A 27,681-nucleotide genomic window follows, 5' to 3' on the forward strand; every position below is an offset into this window, starting at 1 on the left:
TTATTATGTGACCTAAAGTGCAAACATTTGGTCATGTGGCATCAAAATCACGTGTTAGTACAAGGTCCAAACTGGGCTCTTTACAGAAAGCACATTTTATATTTAAAGTTCTATGTGCGAGTTAGAAACCATTGCTGCCAGCAGATGAATGATTTCCCTTATCAGCAATGACACACCTAAAAGAACAATTCTACAACGTAGGCTATGCACTCTTTGGCCGTAGAGCTAACAGTGCCTTTATCTTTTAATCATACGTGCATGCTGAATATGGTGACTTGTCTGTTATCAACCATACACACACGAAGAGCCAATGACACATATAACTCTCTCAGGCATATATCAAAAAAGTCCTTGCTCATATAACCTTCTTAATAAAAATGTGTCTGTGTCGTGTATTCAGCTTTGTTCCTCTTGAGTATTTGTGCTGTATCACTTTTCCAGCAGGCTATTGCTGCAGGTCTGTAAATAAAACCCTTTTTTGTGAGGGTTACAATGCAAAGTGCAACACTGGGGCATGTGATATTTTGCCACAACGGTTGATTATGGAAAAAGAGACCTTATAAAAGAGATAGAAACAATTATGCCTTTTCTTTTCCAACTGTTTCTTGGATAACTCTTTAAAAATAAATCATATTACCCCTGTGTATTATCCAGAGACAGTACGCCACAACACAAGCTCTCTCAGGTCAACTGTGGAGCTTGGTCACTGCACAGCGTCATTGGGGCACACTGACTTAAAATGTGTTCTTTAACATTTTACTGACTCCAGAGCAAGGCTATCACATGAAAACTTAAACTAAACTAAAAACTAAAAGTGAAAATCATTTCAATTAACTAAAATGAAAATAAAGAAAATAGTTTTCAGAGAAAAAAGAAAAGAAAAGCTATACTGTAATAAAATACAAATACACAGAAAACGTATTTACTGTAGTTTTAGTCTTTGTCAATTTTGTCAAATTTCTCAACACAGTAAGCACAAGGGGGCATTTCTGTATGTTTACTGAGTCAGTTGCCCTTAAAAAGTGTTGTGTTTGTATTTTAGTACCTATTCTGAATTTCTTAAATCTTGCCTCTCACATTAATCTCCCACCAACCATTAGATCTAAAACATAAATAAACTCAAAAATAGATAAAATACGCCAATAATAATAATAATAATAATAATAATAAATAAGTCAAAAAAAGCGATTAAAAACTTAACAAAATCGACCCAAAAACTGACAAACTATACTGAATTTAAAAATAGATAAATAAATAAGGAAATAAACTACATTACCCAGAGTGCACCAGCACTTACGTATACGCGCGCAATTGGCTGACGTATCCCCGCCCCTGATACTCCCAGTGTCCGGCTGAACTGACATGTTTTACTGCAGAGCAGAGAAGCTCAGACCAAGAGCGCCGAAAAACAGCTACAGAAAAGCCCGGAGCTGTCCGAAAACAACACCATGTCTACTCACGCTAGCACGAGCTGCCGCTTGTTTGTGAGACGCACCGGTTTGACACATTTCAGAAAACTCCAGTGCATAAATGGGAACATTCAGCGACCGTATTCAGGTGCTACGCACAAGGAAAATAAACTTGAACTTGGAGTCCCGTCTTCATCTGCCCCTAACTTCGCCTCTAACCTGAAAACCAGGTCAAGACAGGTAAGGTTAACTTAATACTGACTCGAGAACAGTGTGTTCAAGGTGTAGCCTACTCGCTTCCTGTGAATGTCTAATCTCAGGCTAGTTAATTTACTAGAGCTATGCTAATGTTAGTTAATGACTGAAGGCATGTTAGGTGACAGATTATGTCAGTTTATCAAGTTGCTAAAACCTCTAGCCAAGTGGGTAATAAAGCCCTAACTAGCTATCTCTGTTAGGGACTAAATATTAAACCAGCACCACCACTTCGACAGTGGTGCTTTGTTGGATGTTTTCAACACCAGTTCAACTAAGTTAGATATTTATTGCATGACGGATCTTACTTTTACCTCAGTTTAATCTCAGGATGTTATATCATATATAACATGTATTATATTAACTGACATTAAGGCAGAAAACAAACTGCCACTGCAGTGTTAAGTTCTTTTAGTGACAGGGTGAATGAACTAGTATTTTTTTTTGCTAAAGATTTTTGAAGGGCATATATACATAAGGATTTCTGATGACTTAATATAGTTGTTGTTTTTGAGGGGATTTTTGGGGCCTTTGAATGAAATCTAGAGCGAGGACCAACGTGTTTAAACAGTTGCCCTCAGATTACTGTTACTAGTCTTCTACACAGAAATAAAAGTGAATTCATAAACATTAACTATCTGACTGTGTCCTGTGATTGGCTTTAAAGTGTTTAGTGCTTATTAAAGTGCCTGTATGCTTCTAAATTCTGACCCGAAAAGTAGTCCACTGTTGACAGTCAAAGGTCTTGAAAGGAAACTACCTCAGTGTGGCTAATATTTAAAGGGAAAGTTTGGATTTTTTGAAGTTTAGTTTTATTGGATACTTATCCTTAGACAGTATCATACATGTCAGTCAGCACGTCCCGAGTTTAGAGAAGCAGGCTAGAGTCCTGTAACAGGGCAATGCAGTGTACTGCTGTGGATGTGGGCCAGCAACAAAAAATGTTTTAGCCATTTTTAAAGTTTCACCAAAAAAAAATCAATGCCAGTTTAAGTGAATGCTATATAAATATTTTTAACTACTTTACCTTACTGTCAGACAGTTGTTTCCACTGAGAAAATGATGCAGTTATGTTGTGTAGAGCCAAACTTCTGGTCTGCTGCTGGTCCATGGCTGCCTTGATCAGTGAGTTTGTTTGTGTTATTATGAGATTTTCTTTTAAAAGCGTTAGCTCAGATTCGCCAAAGTTCAGCGAGTTGAAAGTTTTTTGTCAGTGGAGTCTGGTGTCTTGGATGAGATGGGGAACAGAAGCCGCTAATAGCTTCTCCATCATAACATGCTGTCTGACGGAAAGGTAAAGCACTGAAAAAACTCTTAATAAAGTTTTATTTTAGGCAAGGCGACTAAAATACATTTTGTTGCTGCCGCTGTCCACAGCGCCTAACTTCTGTGTCTGTACTCAAGCCTGCTTCCTCAAACCGGTGCCTTGCCGAATGACATTTACTGTATTTAATACACTGACAATGGATAAATACCCGATGCAACCCTAATTCAAAAATACTGTCCCTTTATGGACACAGATCAGCTGTTGTTTGTATCCCCAGGAGAGGCTCAGAGATGACAGCGTGCTGCCCTTTTCAGCGTTCTTGACCGACAACTTTGGCCGGAGGCACAGCTACCTGCGCATCTCCCTGACCGAGAAATGCAACCTGCGCTGTGAGTACATGTTCCCACCATGCCACATTTCGGATATCCTTAGCTGCTGTGGTTTATTTTCTCTGACACGTATCCAGCTATTTGAAGAAACCACATTCAATAATAATGATCCTACTGCTGCCACTATGTTGCCCTACAAAGGCAAAAGACCTCAACTCACCACATTGCAGAACTGAGAGAAATGCCTTTTAAGTAGTGTCGGTGTTCAGCTAAATAAGTTGTAGACAATGTGGCAATTCTTCATTGTCTGTTTTTATTAAATTAAGTTATTGATATCTATAAAAGTCTTGAGTTCAACTTGACCTTCGGCCTTTATTTGGAAGTTAAAGTACTCTGCCTTTGCATTGTCTGCAAAATAATAAGTGGTCATGTCAAGGCAACAGGCAATAATTTCCATTTGATCTCTCACTTTGTTGTTGATCACGGTTAGTAATAATAATATTAATAATTATGACCTCGATAGAATCTAGTGATATACTATAAAGCTATCTATTAAATGTAATAGCCTACAAATAAGTATAAATCAATCAGTGTTTGAGTGTTTCTTTTTGAAATAACTGTACTTTGATTATCTTTTGATGGTTCATTATCAACTCACATCATTAGGACCAAATTCGGGTAAACTAATATTTTTATTGAAAAAAAAAATTAAAAGACCCATTTGCAACCCCCAAAACAGTAACCTCCTGTGTGGGTAATGAAATGAAGCCAGATAACATTAAGCAAAATTACAAGATGTTGCTTTGGTTTCCCTCAGACTTTTCGTAGTAAACACAACCCACTATGTTCAACAACACACAACACAGGAAGCATGGGATGTTTATCCACATGATAGAGCGGGACTTATTGTTCCAAAAATGACAAAACAGAGTCTGTCTGTCTGTCTGTCTGTCTGTACAACAGTTATTCCCAACATTATGACACCTTGTTAGAATAGCAGAGGAATATGTGAAGGGATGTTTTGAACATGGCTGTTTTAAATAGAATATATTTTCCTTCTTCTGTTTCTTAAATGCATTTTTGGTTCATATTTGCTCAGTCTTGTTATGTAGACAAATTTGTGATGTATTTAACTGTCGTGATATTTTATGTGCAAAATTGCACATACCAAAGTTTAGTTCATCCAAGTCAGTGCTTGTCTTAATAAAAATATTGAATGCTGTGCAAAGTATGGGGCGGCACAGAAATGGTCATTGGGCTCGAATCCTCAGCTTATACACACAAAAAAAACAAATACAAGTCTAGCTTCAATGTAATGACGCACTGCACAGTTGAGTTAAACATTTAGAAATGTCGTACCAGTTTCATTAGTACAAAAATATTCAGGTAAATTTTGACTACAGTTGATCCACCTCTGTAGCACTTTCACCTTGAAGGTTATTATTTATATAATTAGGCACTTATCGGATTACATGTGAACTTGTGACAACAAAGAGTAAATGCATGTTGAGTTGCAAATTGCATCTTTGCACCTTTGCACTGTTTTCAGGTCAGTACTGCATGCCAGAGGAGGGGGTGAAGCTCACACCGCGGGGCCAGCTGCTGTCCACCTCGGAGGTACTGACCCTGGCTCGCCTCTTTGTCCAAGAGGGGGTGGACAAAATCCGCCTCACTGGAGGAGAGCCCCTCATCAGACCTGATGTACTTGATATCATTGGTAAGAAACTTGTAAAAAAAAAACTCTCCTAATTCTCCTTAATATTGTGATTTCTTTTCTTTTTGAAGCAGCCAGGACATAGAAAGCTGCTTTAAGTTGTTTTAACCCATTTGTGTCAAACACTATTTTGCGGTTTGACTCGGTGATGTAGTAACAGTTTTTACAGAGAAATTATTCAGTGTTTGGTTTGCAAGACTATCAGTGATTCATGTTCTAACTCTGTTGACTAGCCCGGAGCTTTTGTAAATGACATGAGGACTGAGAGGAGAGGGGCAGGACGGGTTTTTCATGCATGCCTGGAGTTTAAAGGCCTACTTGTGAAAGGGAAAATGATTTGTCACACAACAGCCATGTGCTTAGTCTAAGGACACATTATTACATTTGATTTCACAGCTTGATTTGTGGATTAGCTGTTGTAGCCTCGGCCACTGAGGATCACGCTCAGACAGTAGTGCTTGTGTGAGCAACAATGCAGCATGGCAAGAATGAACAAAGTAATGTAGTGTGACCGCTGGGTAATATGTCTTTGTAGAAAGAGGACCATAGCCTGCCAACAGCCCCATAAAGATCAGCAATTATCGCTGAGTCATGTGACCAGCCTCCACTGTGACCTCATATGACCCTATTTAAAGTTTATGGAGTGAATAACTTGCATTAAGTGAAAAAGTAACCACACTTTTGTTGTTTTTCCAACAATATATGAAAACTAACACAGTAGGTATTGTAAAATGTAATGAAATTATTTTTAGGGATGAGACGATGAAAGAGGATTTTGGTGTGCTCGTTAAAAAGAAGTGAGGTTATCACAGCTCTGTAGTCTGCTCCTCATCTCTGCTTGAGGCTAGCAGTCCAAGCTACAATAACTGCTACCAGCGTATTGCACCCAAATATACAACCAAACCGTCCTCATTTGAGTGGCATTGTGGGTAATGTAGGTGCAGGCTTTGACAAGAAGAAAAAATTGGGTTCTGTGGTTCTGCAATTGTTTTTGTGGTTTTTTTTTTAAGCCGTCTGTCGACTGATATTGGTTTTTCAGGGCTGATACTGATACTAATTATTAGTCATTAATGAGACCAATAACCAATATTTGGGTATGATTTACATTTCCAATAAAAATGAAAACCTTTCTGTCAAAACTTAGAATTTGAAATGTGGCAAACTTCAATGCAAAACTTTGTTTAAATGCCTTTAGCAAATATTTAATCAAAACCGAAATGTTCAACATCATATACGGAGTTTCCATCATTTTTTTTTTTTATAAGGTCGAGTGAAAATTTGAATAAAAATGATTTAAAAAAAGTTAAAGTTCACCTCATGCTGACACTTTCTTTGCACATTTAGTTTTAAGTTTCCTCAGTTAGCTTTGCCACAGTGACACCTGGCAGATACTGGATGTAAATATTTAACACCACAGTTTTCTCTTTGTGTCTCGCTCTCTCCCTCCTTTCTTTGTCTTCCTTGTTGCCATGTTCTCTCTCCCTCTGCAGCAGAACTAAGGAAACTGGAGGGCTTGAAAACCATTGCAGTGACAACTAACGGCATGAACTTGGCCAGGCTTCTGCCTAAGCTGAAAGACGCAGGCCTTGACCTGATTAACATCAGCCTGGATTCACTGGTCCCTGCCAAATTTGAGTTCATTGTCAGGCGGAAAGGTACAGAAGAATATTTCTATCCATAATGTGTAACGTCATATTGCAAGACTTAAAGGGGGGTTAAGTGATTTGAAGCTTACACTGTAATAGGAGGGGTCACTTTATGGAGATTAGGACACAAGTGTCAGAGGAAAACAGCTTTTGATGTCCTGCTACAAGCAAACTGTAGATAATAAGTCTTCGATACTGTAGCTTAAGTATGCTGAAATGCAGCAGATGGATGCAAAGTTGTATATTGTATTTGGAGTCATGTCTTCAGTGTTTGAGACTAAAAAAGGCTTTAAAAAAGTAGTTTAACAGGGTTAGTGTGGTTCTACTGTTGCAGTTCTTTTTTTCTGTACAAAAGTTGTTGATAGCCTAAATCAATACAACACAATGCTTCTACACCGTAAAACTTCAAATGAAAGCCTACTCCCAACTAAAAACACACAGTCCCTTTCACAAGCCTGGTGTGGTGACACATGTTGACAAATAAAGGCTTGTCTCAATAAGAGGCCCGGTCTGGTTTCCATGCAGTTGATTTTTATAGAAGATTCTGTACAAATCACTCGTTCATTATATTTTTATAAAAGTTTTATCTGCATAATAAACAAAAGGGACACAAAAAAAGACTAGTAGATCTAGAAGGCTGTTTTTAAAAAGCTAGGGAAGATTGTCAAGTGAACTATATTCATAAGTATAAGAACTATATATTTAAAATTATTTTACCGAATTATTATAACTTTTAAGCAGTATTTTTTTCAGGAAACTACTTTATCAGGGTTTTTGTTTTTTGTTTTTTTAATTTTATTTGGTAACTTTTCAGGTAATTTTCTTATACTTTTCACACATTTCTTGCTAATCTCTGGGTCATATCTTCTTTTGTTGCACATGACCTTCTTCCCGTGTTTTTGAATAAAATAAAGCCAATTTCCCAGCTCTTAAAGGCTAAAAAAAAAAAAGATTGTTTCTCCATTTTTGCTGAGCAAGTTTTGGGTGAAAGGAATTAAAAAGACCATTCCTTATAGACGCCTGTCCCAAACAGAAGCCGGTTGAGTTCAGTGATTTAAGCAAATAATAGCATGGGCTGTTAAATGAAGTTTTCTGGTTTGTTTTTGTGGACCAATTCAGTGAGTTTACTGAGGGAGCCTGAAAACTCTAAACACACGAGGAGTGGAGGTGACAGCAGGGCAGAGCTCTGGGTGGTTGGTGTATGGACGGTAGAAACAGATGGACCGACTGAGATCAGGGAATAAGGGAGAGAAAAAGAAACGATGGCAGTACTGGCACATGGCGAAAAGCGTTGACTGAGCCAGTCCTCTTCCAAAACACTTGATTTGTTTGTCAGTAAAAGCTTTAACAAACATTAGGTGTGTGTGTGTGCCTGATGGTAATTTTGCCTCTTAGGCTTCAGTAAGCTTATTTAGTATTTTAAGTACAACATGTCGTATTTAATTGCATTCATGTGGATTCTAGATGAATAAACATAAGCCTCACCTTTTACAGAGAAGCTTACAGCCAGTGTAAATCTGCCTGGATTTGTGGATTTTGTGCAGAATGAAAACAAACGATGATTTTGACCTTGGCAGTTAAAAAGCTCTGGCTGCTGCGGAAGGATTAGCGGTACATGTTTATACGTCAATGGCTTTTGGGAAATCATGGGCTTAGTCGGATGTCAAAAGGCAGTGAATAGAGAAAGCTGGACTTATGTTGTAAAGACCTGTTAAGCCGAAGCATCCCACATTTCAAACACGTGCATCACTCGGCTCTGATCGTAAGATTTTCATGTGTTTGTAGTATGGCAAAATACAAGTTTATGTAAAAAAATTCCTGTCAATCATGCACCATCTCTACCTTAGATTATAGGTAGCACAGAAATCAACAATACCAAGGTATCATACATGTGTTAAATGCAAATGTTGTCCAAGGTTAAACACCATCATCAATATCTCTGTTTTTTCCAGGGTTTCACAAGGTCATGGAGGGCATTGATAAGGCCGTCGAAATGGGCTACAATCCAGTCAAGGTAATTTGTTTATCCTTTTAACATTTACTCAGGAACGGTTACTGTGTTTTACTCAATTTCTATTTAATTTTTAAAAATATTTTTATGTTAAACTAACTATCTGAATGGGCTCCCATCCTCAGACCTAATGATATAAAAAGAGTGTGATTCTGATGAAGGGATAGCTCACAGAGGAAAACACGTGCAAGATTACTGTTGCTGTTTTAAATGTCCAAATTCTTTATCATGTCCAATAGATGCCAAGACAACAGCTCTCTGGAGAAGTGACAAATCTTAGTCCTCTTAAAAAAAAAAAAACCCAAAAAACATTAAATTTATGTGTCCTGAAAGTTATTGACCAGTAATGGATATATTTGTCAGGTATATTCCAGGTCTTGTAACATCTATAGGCTGTGTTATGCAACTGATAATTGATGTATGCGTATCCAGTGATTTTTTTGTGCAAATGCCTGTGTGCGGTTACTGAATTGTCCAAATGCTGCATGGTTTTTGCCTGGAACTTGGCGTCATTACAGTTGAGACACAACTGAGGAGATGAATGTACACTAGTAGTCAGCGGCCTTTTGTTGTGCGCTGCCCTCTGCAGGTTAACTGTGTGGTCATGCGAGGCCTCAACGAGGATGAGCTGCTTGATTTCGTGGCGCTGACAGAGAAGAAGCCTCTGGAGGTGCGCTTCATCGAATACATGCCCTTCGATGGTGAGTGCTCCCTTCACACAATGTCTTTTCACACAGAAAGTTAACCCAAGAGTTAGATTGCATCACTGGGCCATTCTTTAAAATATTAGTTACACCTCATTTAGATGTTCAAAGACATTTAAATTTGAAAACTATATGGAAAGATACAAAGTAATTCTGCCAACAGAGCATATTGCTGAAATCACCCAAATTAATAAAAAATATACATTGGTGGTAACTCTTAAGAATCTATTACTAAAAAAAATTGCAGTGTTTTAAAATGGTATGATATGCTTTTGGTCCCTGAGCTCCACTTGGTTTTATGAAAATGATATGCTACATATGATATTCTACATCCTACACCGATCCACACACTGCAGGCAACAAGTGGAACTTTAAGAAGATGGTAAGTTATCAGGAGATGCTGGACCGCATCAGGCAGAAGTGGCCCAAACTGGAAATGCTTCAAACTGGACACACAGAAACTGCCAAGGTCAGTCTCTCCAACTGCACTTTATTTCTCCGTTATTAATGTGCTCCTGTCAAAAGCTGGAACACGGGGGAAGTTCATTTGTTAAGCATCCCAATTTTCCTGAAAAAAAAAAAGAATGATGCTAGCACTCTTCATTTCTGTTGAGGTGAAGGAGCAATGGAATTGCACTAAGAAATACTGTTGATTAATTGGTCGGCCATCAGAAAACTAAAATCAACATTTACAATCTTTTAAAGAATCTCATTCATGTCCAGATCTGAGGGAAACATATGAAGTGTCTGGTGTAAGAGCCAATTTGAAGCCCTTAATCATTGATTTACTTGAGGCCATTTTCAACGAAATCTTTGATAGGGTTAATTGTTTGATGCTCTTCTCTGTCTTTTAACAGACATTTAAAGTGCCGGGCTTTAAAGGGCAGGTGGGCTTCATCACCTCCATGTCTGACCATTTCTGTGGCTCCTGCAACCGCTTACGAATCACTGCAGATGGCAGCCTCAAGGTAAAGCTACAGTTTTTTTTGTTGGGCTTCAAGGAGCTTTTAACGCGTCTGCTTCAGTGTTAATGAAGCATACAGTGTGTGTTTGTGCGTGTGTGTGTGTGTGCGCGTGTATATCAGCTATAAATAATTACATCCATCCAGAACCATCAATGATTCTATTTTCAATGTCCACCCTTCACTCTTTGTTGTCTGTCTCCTCTCAGGTATGTTTGTTTGGGAACTCCGAGGTGTCTCTGAGGGACGTCTTGCGCTCCGGGGCATCGGATGAAGAGCTACTGCAAATCATTGGAGCTGCTGTGGGCAGGAAGAAGAAACAACATGCAGGTAAACTTTTGTCACATGATTTGTTTGGTATACTCACAAATTACTGAGGATTATTTGTTTAACTGGAGTGTAAATCTGTCTTTTTTTGTGGCGCCCTCAGGCATGTTTAGTATCTCCCAGATGAAGAACAGGCCTATGATCCTCATTGGTGGGTGACATGGCTGTACGTACAAATCTCTCGCACTCAGCTTGTACACTGCTTAGTCTTCATTTATTAGTATAGTTATGATTATCATGGTTATCATATCTTTTCTGCTTTCACTAATTCACAGTTAATTATGCAACTTCAAGGTTAATTTACATTTAAACTAATGGCAATTACAAACTTAAATTTGAACTGTAGATAAGAGCTGAGTATTAAAAAGTCAATATTTTTAGGATATGCCACAAAATACATATTTTCCCTAAAACTAATATATTTAACCCTTTCGTGGGCACGGCTATATCAGTGTGGTCATTATAGTGATCTAATTTCAGTTTAGAGGGAACACAGTAGTATATGACATTTTAGGGGGCTTTAATTTTGAAATTTCACATCAAAAAACCCTGATATTTTCTTGATGACACTCGGAGGTGGTCTGCTATTATTCTTAAGTCAAATTGGTCTTTGGGAATGTATTCTTTTTTAGGTTTGACAGATTTTTCACACAATTGAGATTATATTTTTCTCTGAATTGCAGTTTTCAGGTATTTTTTTGTTTTATTTTCACAATTATTATTTTATTTTTAAAAATATTCATGTTGCTTTATGTATTTATCCATGTATTTTAATCATTTGTTATTGACAGACTGACTAGAATTTTTTTATCGTGCACAGTGCAAGGTTGCTTTTTAATGAAGTCAGTTATTATACACGCCTACCATAATGCCTGGTATACACACACACACACCACAAAACGTGGGAGCGAGTTTGACTGTCTGTGTTTCGCATGCTGGGTGGGCTTTACTGCAGTCTTCTGCACTTGGCGGTGTTTTCAGGGATGTGACAGATTTGTGGTATTGTTAGCTTGAACAGCAATTGGTTTGTGGCATATTTGACAGACAGTAGTAATGTGTCCCACGTCTGCACTCCTGAAACCGAACTAGATGATAGAAGCGCTCTGAGATCTTCATCTGTTTTGTATTTACATAATGTCAGTACAATTACTGATGTCAAAGTGTTGTTTTTCAAAAGTTTTCCAAGTTTTTCAGTTTAGATTTACAAATATTTAACAACACCAGCTCCTTGAGTTTCAAGTCATTCAGGAACAAATTTCACGCTGAAAAAAAAAGCATTTTTTCCAATTTCTCTCTGAACAATTGGGAGAGAGTGCAAAAAAAACACAGGTAGTGTGGGATATTGTGCAAGGAATACCTTGATATAACATTATGGTCATCTGCCATATTGTTCATAAAATTCTATTTAAATACAAGACAAAATTTTTATATATCACCCACCCCTGCTTTGAATGATAATTCATCTTCATCTGTATATGAATGTTTGTTGTTTTTGTGAATCGGTGTCCATGACTGATATTCTCTTTTTCCAACAGGCACCACATCCCAAACGCCTACATCTCTGGCAAAGTCACAAGACAGCCAGAGAGCTTTCCCCATCATTCCCCATCTTACAAACAACGCTTTCCTCTCTCCAACAGCTGCTCCTCACATGTGCCGCTCCGGCAGCAGGAGACTCCTGAACAGAGAGGGTTTTCTGTGCCTTTCAGACTGCACTGCTTCAGCACAGCCAGGCCATGGTGTCTGCTCTAGAATGAGAAGGGGTGCCCACGTTAGGTCACATTTCGACAAAGACAAACCAAATGCGATGTACTGCCGCTACAGTGCAGCACCCCTTCACTCCTCTGAGGACAGTAATGGTCTAACTTTCAGCGCTGGTCACACAAAGGCTGAGAGTTTTATAGAACGCACAAATGTCATGAGCTACATTAATGAAGACTGTCTCAGGTACGCACAAGCCAGGGGTCCCAAAGCTTTGAAGAGCCACTTACTCGGGACCCCGGGCAAACCTATGTTTTGCACACTACCAAATAATGCCAAATTAAATCTTAAACAACACAGTGTTAGGCTTTGCCACAATCAAAGTTCCAGGAAAGACCCCGGTGTCCTCGTCAGACAATCTGTGAGTGATCAGACACAGTCAAGCACAGACGTCTGCAACACTCACCATGAAGAAACCACCGAAGCCCAGCTGACGCACACAGACGCCCAGGGCCGAGCCGCCATGGTTGACGTCGGGGGGAAAGCTCCCACACGTCGAACAGCCACAGCCCGCGCCACCGTCATCCTGGGCCCCACCGCTTTCCGGCTGCTTCGGGATAACCAGCTGGCTAAGGGTGACGCCTTGGCCGTGGCGCAGTTATCCGGCATAATGGCTTCCAAGCAGACCTCAGCCCTCATCCCGCTCTGCCACCCGCTCCCTTTAGACCACGCCACTGTCACCTTTGACCTCGATGAGGTGCAGAACGCTGCGGTCATCACAGCAACGTGCCGCACTACGGGCAGGACAGGAGTCGAGATGGAGGCTTTGACGGCCGTTTCCGTTGCTGCGCTGACCATCTATGACATGTGTAAGGCGGTGAGTCATGACATCATCATCACAGATGTGAAGCTGGTCAGTAAGACAGGCGGGAAGAGGGACTTTCATCGTCATCCATGACCTCCTCTCCTAACCATGAATCCAACCCCCGAGAAAGGAGAATTAATGCAATGTAAGCATCATGAATTGTCATATTTTTCTACAAACAAAGATTTATGTCCTACAATACCATAAAATAATAAAAAATAAAAAAAAATATCAATATTCAATAGAATTTTAGATACCACGAGGGTAAAAATTGACATTACTGTCATTACTGTTTTTTATAAAAAGATAAACATAAGAGGGCTTTAACATGACAACAATGACTTGCCTAGGTTTGTAGCAGAGAGCAGCAGAATGAATGATTGTAATAAACATTAACAATGCTTAATTTTTTTACATTAATGAAAAAATAATCTTGTGGTAATGGACACGCTCAAAGCCTCTGAGGTTGTCGCACATTCATGACAATGATGTGCAAGTAAAAAACAAAATTGTGCTGCAAAATACCACATGCAACTGTAACAAAGAAGAAGAACGAGAACACAGCACTGTGAGTGAGAAGAGTCGAATTACTCGATCTGTCGCTCATCCCACACAATACGAATCAGTGTTCATGTTTATTTTAGCAGAGCTGTAGCACCCAATAATGTCATGATTTTCTGAAAAAATTATAATGTGCAAATATTTACTAATTTTTTTCACTTAACTTGATTCAATATGTCATAACACCCAATATTGTAATAATCCTACCAATAATGTAATAAAATGTCCTGACCGATATTGACTTTTTTTAAAAAAATTTTTGCTGACATTTTTACAGTAATACCATGTTACATTATTGGGAATTTTATTACACAACACACAGAGATGCAATTATTGCCTTATTAGAAAATACTGTCAGTCACCAGGGGGTTAAAAACTACTCAGAAAAGAAGAGTTTAAGTTTTAAAGCAGTGATTCTCAACTTTTTTGGTACCACACAGAAAATCCATAATTCAAGTCTCATTTATAGGGATTTTAATTTATTACATCTTCATCTAATAAAAACATAGCACATGCCGTCTATTGTAAATCTCAAATCCAACTTGAAACCTTGAGTTTACATTTTGAAAACAAGAATTAAATGCCAAATGTTTGTGTCATGTTGGCCTACTGAAACACTAACAGCAGAATTAGATTCAGTTTAAGAAAATTACCTCAACAGCATGGTTAAATTATTGATAAAAATGGTATTATAATATCAGTCAGGACATATGATTACATTATTTTTTTAAGTTACCACATTTTGGGTTTTATTACATTTTTGACCAGGTTAAGTGCAAGTTTTATTACCATTTCAGGCGTTATTCCATTTTCAGGAAATTATCACATTTTTGGGTGCTAAAAGGGATTCAAAAGTAACTCCAGTGTCATATGTTGGTATGATGAGCTTAGACCAGTTGTGTCACTAGAGAGCACTAAAGTATTAGATGGAAGAAGAACAAGCTGAGGGCGGCCTCAACACTATTCACATGTTGAATGTATTTATCCTTTATTGACCTACGTTAACTGTTTTTACCTGGTATTAACATGCATCTCGGGTGATCTGATCACAAGTTGGCACCACAGAGTTCCAACAGTTATGGAAAACATGGAAAAATAATAGATTTCATAATCACAATTTCCAAACCTGGAAAAGTGATGGAATTATTAAACATAGAAAGTTTTGTGAAGACACAGAATTTTGTTATGTGATGAAACTGATGTCTTAATCTTACGTGGACAGCCTTAAACGTAATGTAGACAAATTTATTTTTTATCGCTGTCGACACAACGTAGCCAAAATATGTGTCAACGCATTTCTTGAACCATCAAATCTCTATTTTCTCCTCGTGTTCTGTCTCTCCATCTATGCATGCCAGATAGCTGAAATTATGCTGCATGGAGCTTAAATCTAGTATGCTTGATAATTGCTGTGAAAGTGTGGGGAAAAAAACTCAGTCCATCCAGTTATTATGAGTTCTTAAAAAGTCATGGAAAAGAGTTGAAATATGTGGGAACCCTGAATACAGTGTGTCCTGCACTGTGATCTGATCACTCAAACCACTTTCAGAGGGGGTTAGGCCGTATATTGCCACATTCTCTCAGGAGTTTGGACACAAATGTTTCCTGGGCCACATTGAGTGGCCGACTACTCAGCTGACATCCTTGCTATCTGGTGCCCTACCAGCTGAAAAAACAGATGCAGAACTGAAGGATGCAGGATAATACCAGGTATAATAGTCTTTATGTTTTAGTGACTTGGCTGCTTTTCCTAGATCAGCCGGTAGTCATAAGACTTATTTTCTTTTACTTGCCTGCTTTTGCTGTAAATAATAGAGATTTTTTTTTTTTTTTTTTTTTTTTTACAGTTGAGCTCATTCAGTTGCATCTTTTGTCAGAGATGTTGCTGTCATCAATTTGTCAGTGATGATAATTGTTGATGAATTCCCTTTTTTTCCCTTTTCTCTCTACCTCCTTTATTATACTGGAAACACTGGTGTTTGGCACTGATACCACATTACAGTAGAGGATGACACTTCATCAACTGCTCTTTGTAGCTTTGAAACCGTTCACATATTAGCTGATAACAAGTCATCACACTACTTAAGTTTGGGGGTTGTTGTTTTTTGTCTCTCTTTCCTCCTAGAAGGAACTTCATTGTATTTTCTGATTTGATGATAGCTCAAAATGTGTATTTGTAGTTTTTGATGCAGCCTTCATGTACTGCATGTCACATTCATTGTGTCAGTATTACTTTAAGTGTGAATTGAGATCCTCTCTGGTCTGCTTTGTTGACCAGCAGCGCTCTATTTTTGAAGAACTAAATATTGCTATTTTTATATTATGGCAGATAGTCGATTGTATTAACTCTGCATTCAGCTCTCTTAATTAAACTACAATTTTTTTGGAAGGAGTAAATGCAAACTGTGAAGGCTTGTGTAGCATTTATTTTACCTTATAAGAATTAAAATATTTTACAATCTTTAACCTGCAATGTCTTAACTTTGCACACTGAAAGTTGAGTATTTCACATAGTGGCTTCTGTCAGTTACAACATACACTATGTTTCATCCTGTTTTGTCCTGTAATTTAAGAAAACAGTAAAATATCCAGAATATTATCCCTATGGGTGTGTTTTTTTTTTTCCAGATCACATGCTTTTTATTTCAGTTTACTTTAAAATGTTTCTCTGTCAGCACATTTGATAAACCCCTATATTTCCCTCTTTTTAATTTTAGTTTAATTTAACGCAATGCTAAACTATTCTGCTCACACAAAGGCAACAGGTTTTAAGAACATAACAGAAATATATTTGATCAAACCCCCTGAAGTCAAATGAACTATTCTTCAGTTATGTTGCCCCTCATTTTTTAAATTAAAATTTTAAATTATTATAATTTTATTACATAATTCCAAGTAATTTAATAAATAATTCTAACTTTAGAACACTAATTTGTCTGTCATTGCATCTATTTATTTATTGTAATATGTAAATACTTTTTAAAAATGTTCGGCTACTTGTTTATAACCTTAACGTTACCTTGCGTACATTTTTTCGTCTGTGGGGAACCATGTGTTGCTGCTGTTGATTTACTTCAATTTGATCATAGACAGCAATGGATAAACGCCATAACAGCCCTGTTTAAAACTGTTTTAAACAGTTTGTCGTGCATGTGCAAAACTGTGGAGTAGCTGATATCAAGAGGTAGTTTTCAGAGTTATTTATTAATGTAAAATTCAGACCGTTTGCTTGAATGTTGGTGTTAACTTGTGATGCTAGTTAGCTATTTTTGTCAAGCTAACGGTAAGTTACTGCCAGGGCCAAATGTTGAGGCTTGCTAAGTTATAAGTTACTAAGCTAATTTAAGTTGAATAACATTGCTCGGAAATGTAACACGTGAATAACAGGAAGATAATTATTCTCTAAGGTGTAACGCAGCTGAAATGTTGTCATTTTAGAAACAAATTTTGCTAGCTAGCAAACGTTAAGGTAGCTAACGTCGCTTTAACGTTAGCTAACTACTTGCCTCAGAAACGGACAAGAAAAGTAAAACCAACGCTGGGATGGCGCTAACTTTCGGTTATTAGCTATCTGTAATATATTTTCTGAGTGTGTTTTCTGTGTGCAGCGATATGTTTCATCCATAAAGTTATGGGGAAGGACCTAAAAGTCTCACTATCACTTAAGTGGGAACCGCCAGAGAACCTCAGCAGCTTGGGGCCAGACTTGACTTATTTAGTAAAAACAGTAAAACCTTGAAATCAATTCTCTGCTTAGTTTTTAATTCTTGGAGGCAGTCAGTGTCTTAGTTTCACATAAAATGGTTTAATATATAGAATGTAGAGAAATAGAGCAAGTTCTATGTCTGCCACAATTTTGTAAGGCTTCAATTTGTGTCATTTTTCTCTGCACCCTGCAGTTAGAGCTAGATCCCAAAAGCAATCCCAGATATGTCATCACCACAGCCAGGCAAGTATCTGTTGTATTGTCATGCTTCATAAATGAGAAATAGAGTGTCTACAGTCATTTTCAATGCTTTTTAGTAGTAGTGACATTATATCCTCAACATGAGGGTCTTTTTTTCTGGCAGTGTTGTTGTTTCAAAAAGTCAGAAACAATGGTGAAAGTGATAGATTTGTGCAACACAAGGAAAAAGCTATAGGAAAATATCTGCAATCAATGTTCAAAAACATTTTCTTCATTTATTTTGTAAGTAGAATTGGAAGGGGGGGAGACAGGACAGAGCCAGCTCCTGACTACAGTGTTTGTGAAGGAAATGGAGCACCAAAAAGAGGTTAGTGTATCTTTAAGCACAAGTGACCATGTAAAAGACCACATTGTTTTTTCGTTCGCAGTAAGGATGCACGATTATATCATCACATCATCGATATAGGCAGATATTGACTTAAAGATGTAATATCAGAACTGGCCAACATGCTAATTTCTGCCAATATCAAGTTAAAGTTGAAGTTTTTTTTTTCTTATTTTGCACAGTTAATGAATAATACATGCACTGAACCTTCGTTTAAAATAATGACTAATAAATCTATCTTCTTTTACCTTCTGAAAAGCATAGTACCATATGTCTCCATCTGCTGGTGGGTCACCATAATAAGGGGTATGCATAATATGCATGATATTCTGATTTCATTGCAGGAGAGACATAATGATAACTAAGATAGGTGGGAAAAAAATTAATATATCGATGTTGGTATTGGTTATTGGCGAAATGAGCTGTCGGATATCAGCAAAAAATACAACGTTGTGCATCCTTGATCTGCAGTAGCATTTGAGAAGTATTACTTGGTGTCTGTAAAAAAGTGAAAAATTGTTGTTTGAATTTGTACTGCTATTCTCATCTGTGCCAAGGTGCTGGGTAAACTTTTCCATGTTGACAAGACGACTGATAACTTGGCAGGAGAAGAGGTGGAGGAGTGCACGGCGAAGCTAAAGACTTTACACCTCAACACTAACTCAGCCCTGGCCAAACAAACAGAGGGCAGTCCAGCACTGAGGACTTCCCTGATTGAACGAGGTAAGCAGTGTCAAAGCACGTAAAAGTTGCAAGGTGTTACTTCAAGGTTTAAAGGATTAACAATTATTTATTCTGTCTCTAGTGACTGTTAAGCGCAACACAAAGAGGGATATTGAATTGAAGATTGCACAGCAAGAGGTAAATGACTTACACGCTCTTATTTTGATGGCACAAGCATGGCACAAGCAGGGCGCAATGAGCAGCGCTGCGCACACTGCGTAGACATCTCCAAGTGCACCTGCTGTGTTGGTTGATGCAGATGCAGCAGTGCTTAGTTTAAAAGGGCTGCATGAAGTGGAGCCAGATCAGAGGATGCCTTCAGATGGCTACGAGGATTTAACTAACTGAAGGAGAAAGTTTCAATAGAATATAAATCAGCTGTGGATAACAGATAATGTAACAGCTGTTAATTTTCAGATCAGTGTAGACAACTTCACTGATGTTCCTGCTTGATTACATTCAACTTTCGTTTTCTTATGCTGAAATGCATCTATCTGATGTCACAGCAGCTTGGATCAAATCTTCCTAATGGCAAACACAACCCAGTTATGGGGAACAGGGTTAATCACTGTCTTGCAGAGAAATCAATAGAATGTTTATCTGATTAATATGAAGCCAAAGCCAGTAGTGTGTTTTTTAGTATAAAGCCTGGAGGTTATACTCAGAACTGTATTTAGGGAGAGTGCAGTCTTTTTGTCACAAATGTTATGCTTTGTTTTTTTAATGAGTAAAATAAAGAAGATATATCACGTTAGTTATGAAACTTTGTAATAAAAAAGTGCTGTTAAGTGGATTTTATTGTGCCTCCGAGCTAGCATAATGTTTTCAGGTTGTCTGTCTGTCCACTTGGACTCGGTGATGACCAAATTACGTTTTGGTGATCAAAGTTTAAGGTCACTGTGACCTCGTCTGTCTTATTTTTGTGAACATGATATCTCAAGACCACCCTGAGGGAATTTTATTTAAATTTCACACAAACAGCCACTTGAACACATAAATGAACTGATTGGAATTAGGTGGTCAAAGGTCACTGTAACCTCACAAAACATGTGTCTGGCTATAACTCAAGAATTCATACGTTAATTATTACCAAATTCCACAAAAATAGCCAGTTAGATAAAACTGATGAAGTGATTGTGTTTTATATCTTAAAGGTCAAAAGTCAACTTCACTGTGACTCATTCCATTACGACAAAGACATGGTGTATTACAAAAATGTGTTCTTTTTGCTACTCCCAATTTATTTTCTGTCATGATCTCTCTCTTCTTAATTATCTGCAATACTCCTTTCACCCTCATCCTTCCGGCTCCAGCTATGCCTGATGAAGAGCAGGTCAGAGGTTAAGAAGATGGACAGGGCTGTTGTAAGAAAAGAGCGAGATGTTGAGGAGCTTGAACAAAACCTTGAGGTAGAGACTGCTGTCTTTAAACTGATCTCTGGGAGGCGTGACAAGAAATCCATGGATGCCAGAACAGTGTGAGCAAAAGTGGATCCTTTGTCTGTGGAGCTTAAGACTATTTTTTTCTCTTTATAATATTATAATTGTTATGTTGTCTCTGTTGTCAGTTTTGAAACAGAAAACAAGTCCAAACTGGAGATAAACTCTGTGATTGAGAAGCTGACTGATGAAATAGGGACCACAGAAAGGTACAATCCTGACAATATTTAACATATGCACATTCTCCATATTGTATTTGCACAAAGAGATAAACCAATAGATGAATAGAGGAAAAGATTGATTAGAAAAGAGCAATTTTTGAAGTATCAATTCGCAATGAACATGGATGAAAACCTGTTCTTTCTTCTTCACAGTGAAATTGCCAAGCTTGAGGATATCCTGAATGAACATAAGCGATACCAGAGCATTCTGTTCAAGCTGTCGCCTCCGGAGTGGCAGGAGGCCCAGAGGGCGGAGACTTTGAAAGCTCAAGTCTTTTTTGATGGAGACACTCAGGATGAGCTAATCAAGGAGCCTGACAAGTCGGCAGTCAGGCGGAGTAAGTGTTAAAAACCCAGTTAATCAATGTGAAAACGATTATAGCTGCCAGGGTGATGTTTGTTTATCCCTTGATGATGGTCTTTAATCAAACCTGACCAGTCTTAAGTATAAATTGTTGTCAAATTAAGAAACACTCTTTGTGTATCTCTAAAAGAGTAGCCCATCAGTTTATTTTGCATTTCATCATCATTGAGGGACTCACAAAAGTCAGACTAAAAAGGACTGGTCAAAATTGATGCAGCAGAAACCAGGTTTCTTGTGCAGTATGGAAAAGAATGGGGTTTGATTTGACTAATTTCTGTTCTGGGCAAGTATGGAAAAAAAGAAAAGAGGGAATGGAAAAATCTTTTTGTTTCCAGACTATTGCCCCTATTTTTTTAAATATAAAATTCAGAACTTCTAAAAAAAAAGTTCAGCACCATGTGAGAGAGTGCAGGCCGGAGTGAGCTTGATGCTGACTTAAGCAAGGCTAGCAGTGTGGCATGTAAATGAGGACACATTCCCATGCAGGGCTGCCTCTGCATCTGTTTACCACTGCATGCAAAATAGCTCTGCCCCAAGGAGCTAACAGCTGAACCAAATTCAGACAACCCTAACAAATATTTTTGAGAGAAAATGCAGCAATATCTTTGTTCTGCATATGTACATTGCATCACAAATAACCAAATTTTAGGGCTATGTTCACCAAAGCATTTTTCCCTGAGGCTGTCATATTTACAAATTACTTGCAGTGGGAGCGCTGAATATTTACGCTATGATGCAAACACCAGTAGTGTGACAAGGCACTGAGTATCAGAATGCTGTTAATTGAAAGATGTTCAACTTAAACACCAGGCTCATCACTGTCACTTTCAGCAGCTGTTTAAACAGCTGTTCAGTCACAATTGAGGAGGGACAATCACTGCAAAGACCAACCGTCACATCTCACGTGTACAACAACAACAACAATGGAGGAGAAATATGTTATTATACTGTATATATTCATGAACCCACACAGAATAGCAGGTCTGTCCTCTCTCCCTTTGTGCTTCAGCCTTTCCATTATCCATAGTGAGTACTCTACCTTGTACTCCTATCTGGAGTTTTCTGAGGACTGCCTGGCGTTTTCTCCTGGGAGAAAAAACCTTTGGTAGGCATAGGGCCTTAGGCTCTTTTTAGCAGTTAACAGAAAACAACAGTAGGAAACCTTATGGCTGCGTTCACCGTCGTTTCCATAGACAAAGTTGACACAACATTGCACAGGCACAGTAAAAATTTAAGTATGTTACTTTTTAGTTTTTACTTTTTTAAGTTCTTATATATAAAATAGACTGTAAAATATGGGGGAACTATAATAGAATTTTATTTATATAACATGTTAATGAATATTGTGTAAGTAAAAGTAGTACCCGTCTTCCTCCTCTTAAAGCAGAGATTAACTTGTCTGGATTTGGTGTTGATCATCTGGCAATTATTTGGCAACAAAAGAGCATACATAGTCAGAGTGTAGTATGTCAGCAGTTGGATTTTAAAACCATTTATTTACACAATAATAATCCATCTATTTGCATTCAGATGTTAAATATGGTCAGAGCAAAAAAAAAGTAAATCTGAGTGTGGAAGTATGGAACATGGAACATGTAGGAGCCCTAAGAGGCTCACATATCCTGGCTTTAGTATGAAGAGTGCTCGTAAGCTAAATAGTGTGAATGTCAATGTCAACATGCACACAGGTGTTGAGTCCAGTCCATGTAGAGTGCCGCCTTCCACCAGAGAGTCCACGCTGTCCTCAACCCACCACGACACACTGTAAGGAGACACACACACTTCCATGGCAAGGAGTGTTGTGCTGCATATTTAGTATTTGTCTTGTACAGTGAATGTATGTCCTCTGATCAGTTTGTATAATAAACTCCTTAATCTATGAGCTTCATTGAGTGATCAATATACATATATACCATATCAGGTTCAGGCTCACAGTAGAATCTTCCCTATCCAGAAATTGAGGCAGGCTACTGTCAGATTGAATGATTTAGAGGTTTTAGATGGACAATATTATGTTGGTACAACTGCAACTGTGTGAATACTTTTGCATTTTAAAGGAACCATATGTTTTTATTTGAAAATAATTTTACATTTTCTATTTATTTTCTTTCTATTGATATGTTCTATTGTTATGCTCGTTGCTGCAGTTTCGTAAAGCTATACAGAAGACCATTTAAAGCTGATCTCTTTCTTTGGCTTTTCAGTGTCACTAATTCCAAACTGGATGGCTCCAGATATGAGGTCAGTATTCCTAAAGCACCGCCTCTATGCCTCCCAAGTGTTTATTTGCATTGCATGTCGTTTCTATCCCTTTCTTGCAGGAGAAGCTGAAGCTATACTTCAGTGACCCCCAGCAGTTACTGGATTTGATGATGGAGTTGACAGATCAGAGCCTGTCCCTAATCAGCAACTCTTCCAGGGGGGATGAGATGGTGGATGAGCTCCGGCAGATCATCGAGGCTAGCTTCAAGGAAATGTAGGCATCATATTTATTCAAAAGGCTGATTTTGATCGAGTGAAAAGGTGCTAAATCACTGAAGAATGTGCAGTTTAAGGGCCTATTGCCACATAGTGTGTTTTTTTTCAGGGCCAGGTTTTTTATGTTGCCTATGAGGGGTAGGTGTGTAGCTGCTGCCTAGAGGAAAAGTTATGCGTCCAGCATATTTTTTTCAGAGCAGTCCGCCTTTTTTGTGCTTTGAGTTGAAAATATGACTGGTGATGTCACTGGTGCTTTTTAGCGAGGCAACTGTCATAACAAAGACAGAAGAGCCTTTCGGTGGGAGCAGATCGGCCGGCAGCCACGGGATGTTTCTGGTCAGTGTTGTGGGTTTATCAGTGTACTGTTGTAAGCTTGTTGTTAACTGTATAGTCATCCCTCTGTTAATGTAGCAGCACATTAGCTTACTAGCTAATATTAATGACGGCATATTGTTGGCATAGAAACAAAGCCCATACGCAGCATTAAAAAAAAAAACACTGAAAGTGCTCTTTTATGGGACGTAGCGCTCCCTAGGGCCTTGCCAACACTTTTCAGCTGAAAATAAAAAATTATATTTAATAAATAAAACAAAAAAATATATATATTTAAAGTATTTGTAATTAAATAAAAGTGACAAATAACAGATGTAACTTCAAGGAGGCAAGTAACACAAAAAATAGAAAGGCACACAACCAAGGAAAACAAACACACAAGACAACCACTATGCACCTGAGACATAAATTACACGCAGTGTACTGTTAACAAGTTGTGGCAATAATTTCATCCAATGCTAACCCCTCTGTGTCCAAAGGAAAGAAGATGACGAGAAGCTAACATTGCAGATAGATGACATGAGGGACAGAATTGACACAGAGAAGGAGAGAGCTGCCAACCTCAAAAAGAGGGTTCAGCTCCACAACTCGTTGAAGAAAGAGGACCAGGTAAAGTAGCAGAATGTACTGGGCGTTTAGCTACTTTTTTTCCCAACATCGCCCCACTTCGATTCTAAAAGTTGCACTCGGCATTTTAACCTGGATCTATTGAATAACAACACCCAGAGGTCATCTAAAGTTGCATCATTAACTGGATGCTTTTTACCAGCCTTGTATCATAACTTTTTTTGGGTAGTACCTCACACCTTTTTCGCTGGCTCTAGGGCTTGATCTATAGATTTTTCTGTCTCTCGCAGACCAAACTCTGATCAAACTGTAAAACTAGGCACAGCTGATCTGATATAAACCAGTGTTCTGTTTCTGTATTGCCTATTTTTAAACTAAATGCAGACGTGCCAAACCAACTTAAAATTACCAGTGGCAACGAAAGTCGCTTGTTGCTTCAGCTTTTGTCGCCTGCGTCTTGGCCAAAAGGTTGTACATGAACACATCACAAAGACCACCAGCCAACATGTTTGTTCTGCTCCTCCGTGAGAGGAAATAACTTCACGCTAGAAGAAGGCAATCATCTGTAATCATCATGCAGAAAGGGAAACTGGAAGACCGTCTTGCCACTTGTTAGCCAGTTAGCACATTAAAAACACAATCAAATGTTGAAAGAACAAAGCAGATGTAACATGGACCACTGATGATAATACAGACCACCAGGAAAATGTTCTACTAAAGAGCTCAATGGATAAAAACATAATCTTACCTCACAGAACACGTTTGTTCTGCTTTCACTCCCTCTGTACTTAAGCTGTTCACTTATTTTCTTCACTGTTTCTCTTCTTGTGCGCTGAGCTGATCTGCCTGATCTCTGAGTGATTTAATTAACTGACGGGCTCTGCCATTTCAGCGTGCTGAATTGGCCAAAAAAAAAAAACAGACGGGTGGACAAGATAGAGATGTGTGCACCCTTGTCCACAGACGGGAGGACAAGGGTGCAGGACACACTGGGCTGACTGAGACGACAGATGCTCATAGACAGCCCAACAGCCGTGGACTGTAGGCTTGGTGTGCCGGGGGCCTGATAACATCTTCAGAAATATATTTTAGTGCACTGTTTGGCTGTAATGTTAGAATTATAAAAAATAAAACTTGATGGTACTAATTGTATATAATCCAAATTTATGTTACTGTGTTGCCTATTTCTTGGCTAAAAAGTGTTTGGAAACATATTTTAGTTTACCGTTAAACTGTAATTTGAAATTGTTTGTTTCCATCCATCCATCCATACATCTTTATTCACATATTCCACATCCCAAGGAAATGTGAAAGCCCTTTTTTGTCTGGTCTTATAGAACCAAAGTCAAAAATGCTTGCATCTGTCCACTGCATAGACAGCCTAGTTTTATGAAACACCATTTCTCCGAGCAATGCAATGCTTCCTTAAAGATTCTGTTACTTTATTGCCTTTTTCTAGCCTAATTTGTCTTAAGAAACATAATTCACTTTACTGTCTGGCTGTAATACAAGAATTTGTGAACAGGAAGTGGGCGTCATACCGTTTCCTATATTGTACTGAGGTCAAACTAAAACATATTCAAACCAAGAGTCTGTTACTGTGTCCATTTTTGGCCTCAAATGTTTTTTTACATATATTTTAACTGACTTTTTAACTTTAATTAGAGTTTATTACCAGTTGGCCTTCGGATTTTTTCCTTTTTTGAAAATGGCAAAGCTTGCATTATGTTACCTACCAATAGGAGCATTTATTGGCCCGGTGTGATGCAGTGTATTCTGGTAGTTGTAGGTTGTCTACTTTCTTAAGCAAAAGCAGATGCCACAGTCCCTAACCTCCACTTTTCCTGGTTATCTATGTTAAATTTCAAGTATTTTTGTCTTTCTACTGCATAGACAGTCTGGATTTATGAAAACACCATCTTTTTAGCAGTGACAAACTCCTTTAAACTGCACACAGCATGATAATTTTGACCAGATGTTGCATGCTATGTCCTGCCTCCTCTCCTTGCTTTCAGGATGTTATGTTGGATGCTCTGGGAGTGAAAGTGACAGAGGTGTATCGCAGCTGCGTGAGTAGGTGGGCAACCAATCTCAGCACCTTGAATAAGCTGGCCAGTGTCGAGAACTTGATGACTTCACTTCTCCAGTACGTTGAGAACATGCCTGAAGAAGACTTGAAGACACTGAGACAGATCAAGGACAGTCAAAAGAGGAGCAGGTTTGTGTAATTGACTGTCACATTTATAAGTATGTTGTTCATTTCAATATGTATTACATAGCTTAAAGGAATAGCTTTGGTTGAAGCCCCCCCGCCCCATTCCCCAAAAGATTGATTATAACTGAAAACATACAGAGCTGTGACACCAAAGTAAAATATTGAACCGTGAATTGTGTGAACCGTTACACCCTCTGTATTAATCATAATTTTACCTGATGATTTGGCACAGCAGTACTCTCCAGCATGGGTCTCTCTGAATTATTTGGCTTATTTGACATAAGCACATACAGTCTTACAAATCTTTATAAAAATGCAGTTATGTGACAGTTGGATCACGCCAAAGAATTAACAGAACAGCTTGGCTATTTGCGTAGGAATACAGAAGTTACACGAGTGACAAGATGTAGCACCAAAGGAAAAAGCCGTGTGACAGCACAGTAAAGCGGTACAATCTTGCAAATACAGTGTCCATTTAGGCTGATACTGATTTTTCAGTAGGCCTTTATAAAGTGGCTAAAATACATTTTACTGTCAAACCCTATCCACAGCAATGCAAAACGGAGCTTCTGGGGTGGTGATGGGTATTTTTATTACCAAATGTTCACTGAAATTTTTGAAAAGGTGATTGAATATTTTAAGTGAGTCTGATAATAACATTTGCCAGTAATCCGTAAGTCGGCAGTACATTCTTGGCTTTTCTGTCTCCAACGCATTGATAAAATACAATGTACAGTGTAAACTCGTTGTCTCAATCAACTCATCAAAACTGCTGCTTTCCTGCTTTCCTACATTCATGTTGCAGACTGCTTGCAGAAAAGCTGAGACTGGAGATGGAGAAGCAGAAAGAAAGGCAAAAGAAGTGCATGCAAAGATCCCTGGGTGAAGCCAAGAAAATAGTGAGTCTGCTCAATCTGGAGAAATAGGATGCTGCTCTTACACATGAAGAAAGTGGGTTTGTGGGAAATGTACTTTTGATTTGAACAAACACTTTAAATACCCCCTCTGGGAAAGGATGTGATCAAACATAACATCCACACAAAAATGAATATTTCATCCTTTTTTTTTTTAAGTAACTGATCAGTTTCTCTTCTACTCAACATGTAGTCAGAACTGTTACAGAAACAAACCAGAGGGCTGAAACTTCATCCTTTTTTTTCTCCCAGAGTGGTAGAAAGCTGATGCCCAGATGCATCCCTGTTGAGCAGAAGATCAGAGTCAACGATGAGGACATCATTCCTGCCGAGGATGAACTCCATGCCTACCTCTTCAGCAACGAGGATGTAGAGTAAGAAACA

At 38.3% G+C, this 27,681-nt stretch overlaps 2 protein-coding genes across 3 annotated transcripts; both read left to right on the forward strand.

Moving 5' to 3' along the window:
* Positions 1–1,363: 1,363 nt before the first annotated feature.
* Positions 1,364–13,712, forward strand: mocs1 (molybdenum cofactor synthesis 1). 2 transcript variants are annotated; one of them, XM_042501317.1, is made up of 11 exons: positions 1,364–1,649; positions 3,209–3,320; positions 4,810–4,977; positions 6,465–6,629; positions 8,573–8,634; positions 9,221–9,332; positions 9,692–9,804; positions 10,193–10,303; positions 10,507–10,627; positions 10,728–10,775; positions 12,160–13,712. In XM_042501317.1, the coding sequence occupies exons 1-11, from the start codon at positions 1,449–1,451 to the stop codon at positions 13,281–13,283; spliced, it is 2,337 nt and encodes a 778-aa protein (XP_042357251.1). In that variant the 5' UTR covers positions 1,364–1,448; the 3' UTR covers positions 13,284–13,712. The 2 variants fall into 2 exon arrangements, with proteins under 2 accessions (XP_042357251.1, XP_042357252.1); XM_042501318.1 differs by lacking the exon at positions 10,728–10,775.
* A 3,940-nt stretch (positions 13,713–17,652) lies between these two features.
* On the forward strand, positions 17,653–27,679 carry LOC121953366 (cilia- and flagella-associated protein 100-like). The gene is made up of 14 exons (XM_042500415.1): positions 17,653–17,700; positions 17,949–18,025; positions 18,601–18,766; positions 18,849–18,904; positions 20,080–20,243; positions 20,334–20,414; positions 20,580–20,764; positions 22,479–22,554; positions 22,995–23,031; positions 23,112–23,266; positions 24,081–24,210; positions 26,184–26,386; positions 27,189–27,282; positions 27,550–27,679. Exons 1-14 carry the CDS (start codon positions 17,682–17,684, stop codon positions 27,673–27,675), a joined length of 1,569 nt encoding a protein of 522 aa, XP_042356349.1. The 5' UTR covers positions 17,653–17,681; the 3' UTR covers positions 27,676–27,679.
* The last annotated feature ends 2 nt before the right edge of the window (positions 27,680–27,681 follow it).

The sequence above is a fragment of the Plectropomus leopardus genome, chromosome 14 (assembly GCF_008729295.1).
Source record: "Plectropomus leopardus isolate mb chromosome 14, YSFRI_Pleo_2.0, whole genome shotgun sequence".
In the NCBI taxonomy this organism is placed as follows: Eukaryota; Metazoa; Chordata; class Actinopteri; order Perciformes; family Serranidae; genus Plectropomus; species Plectropomus leopardus.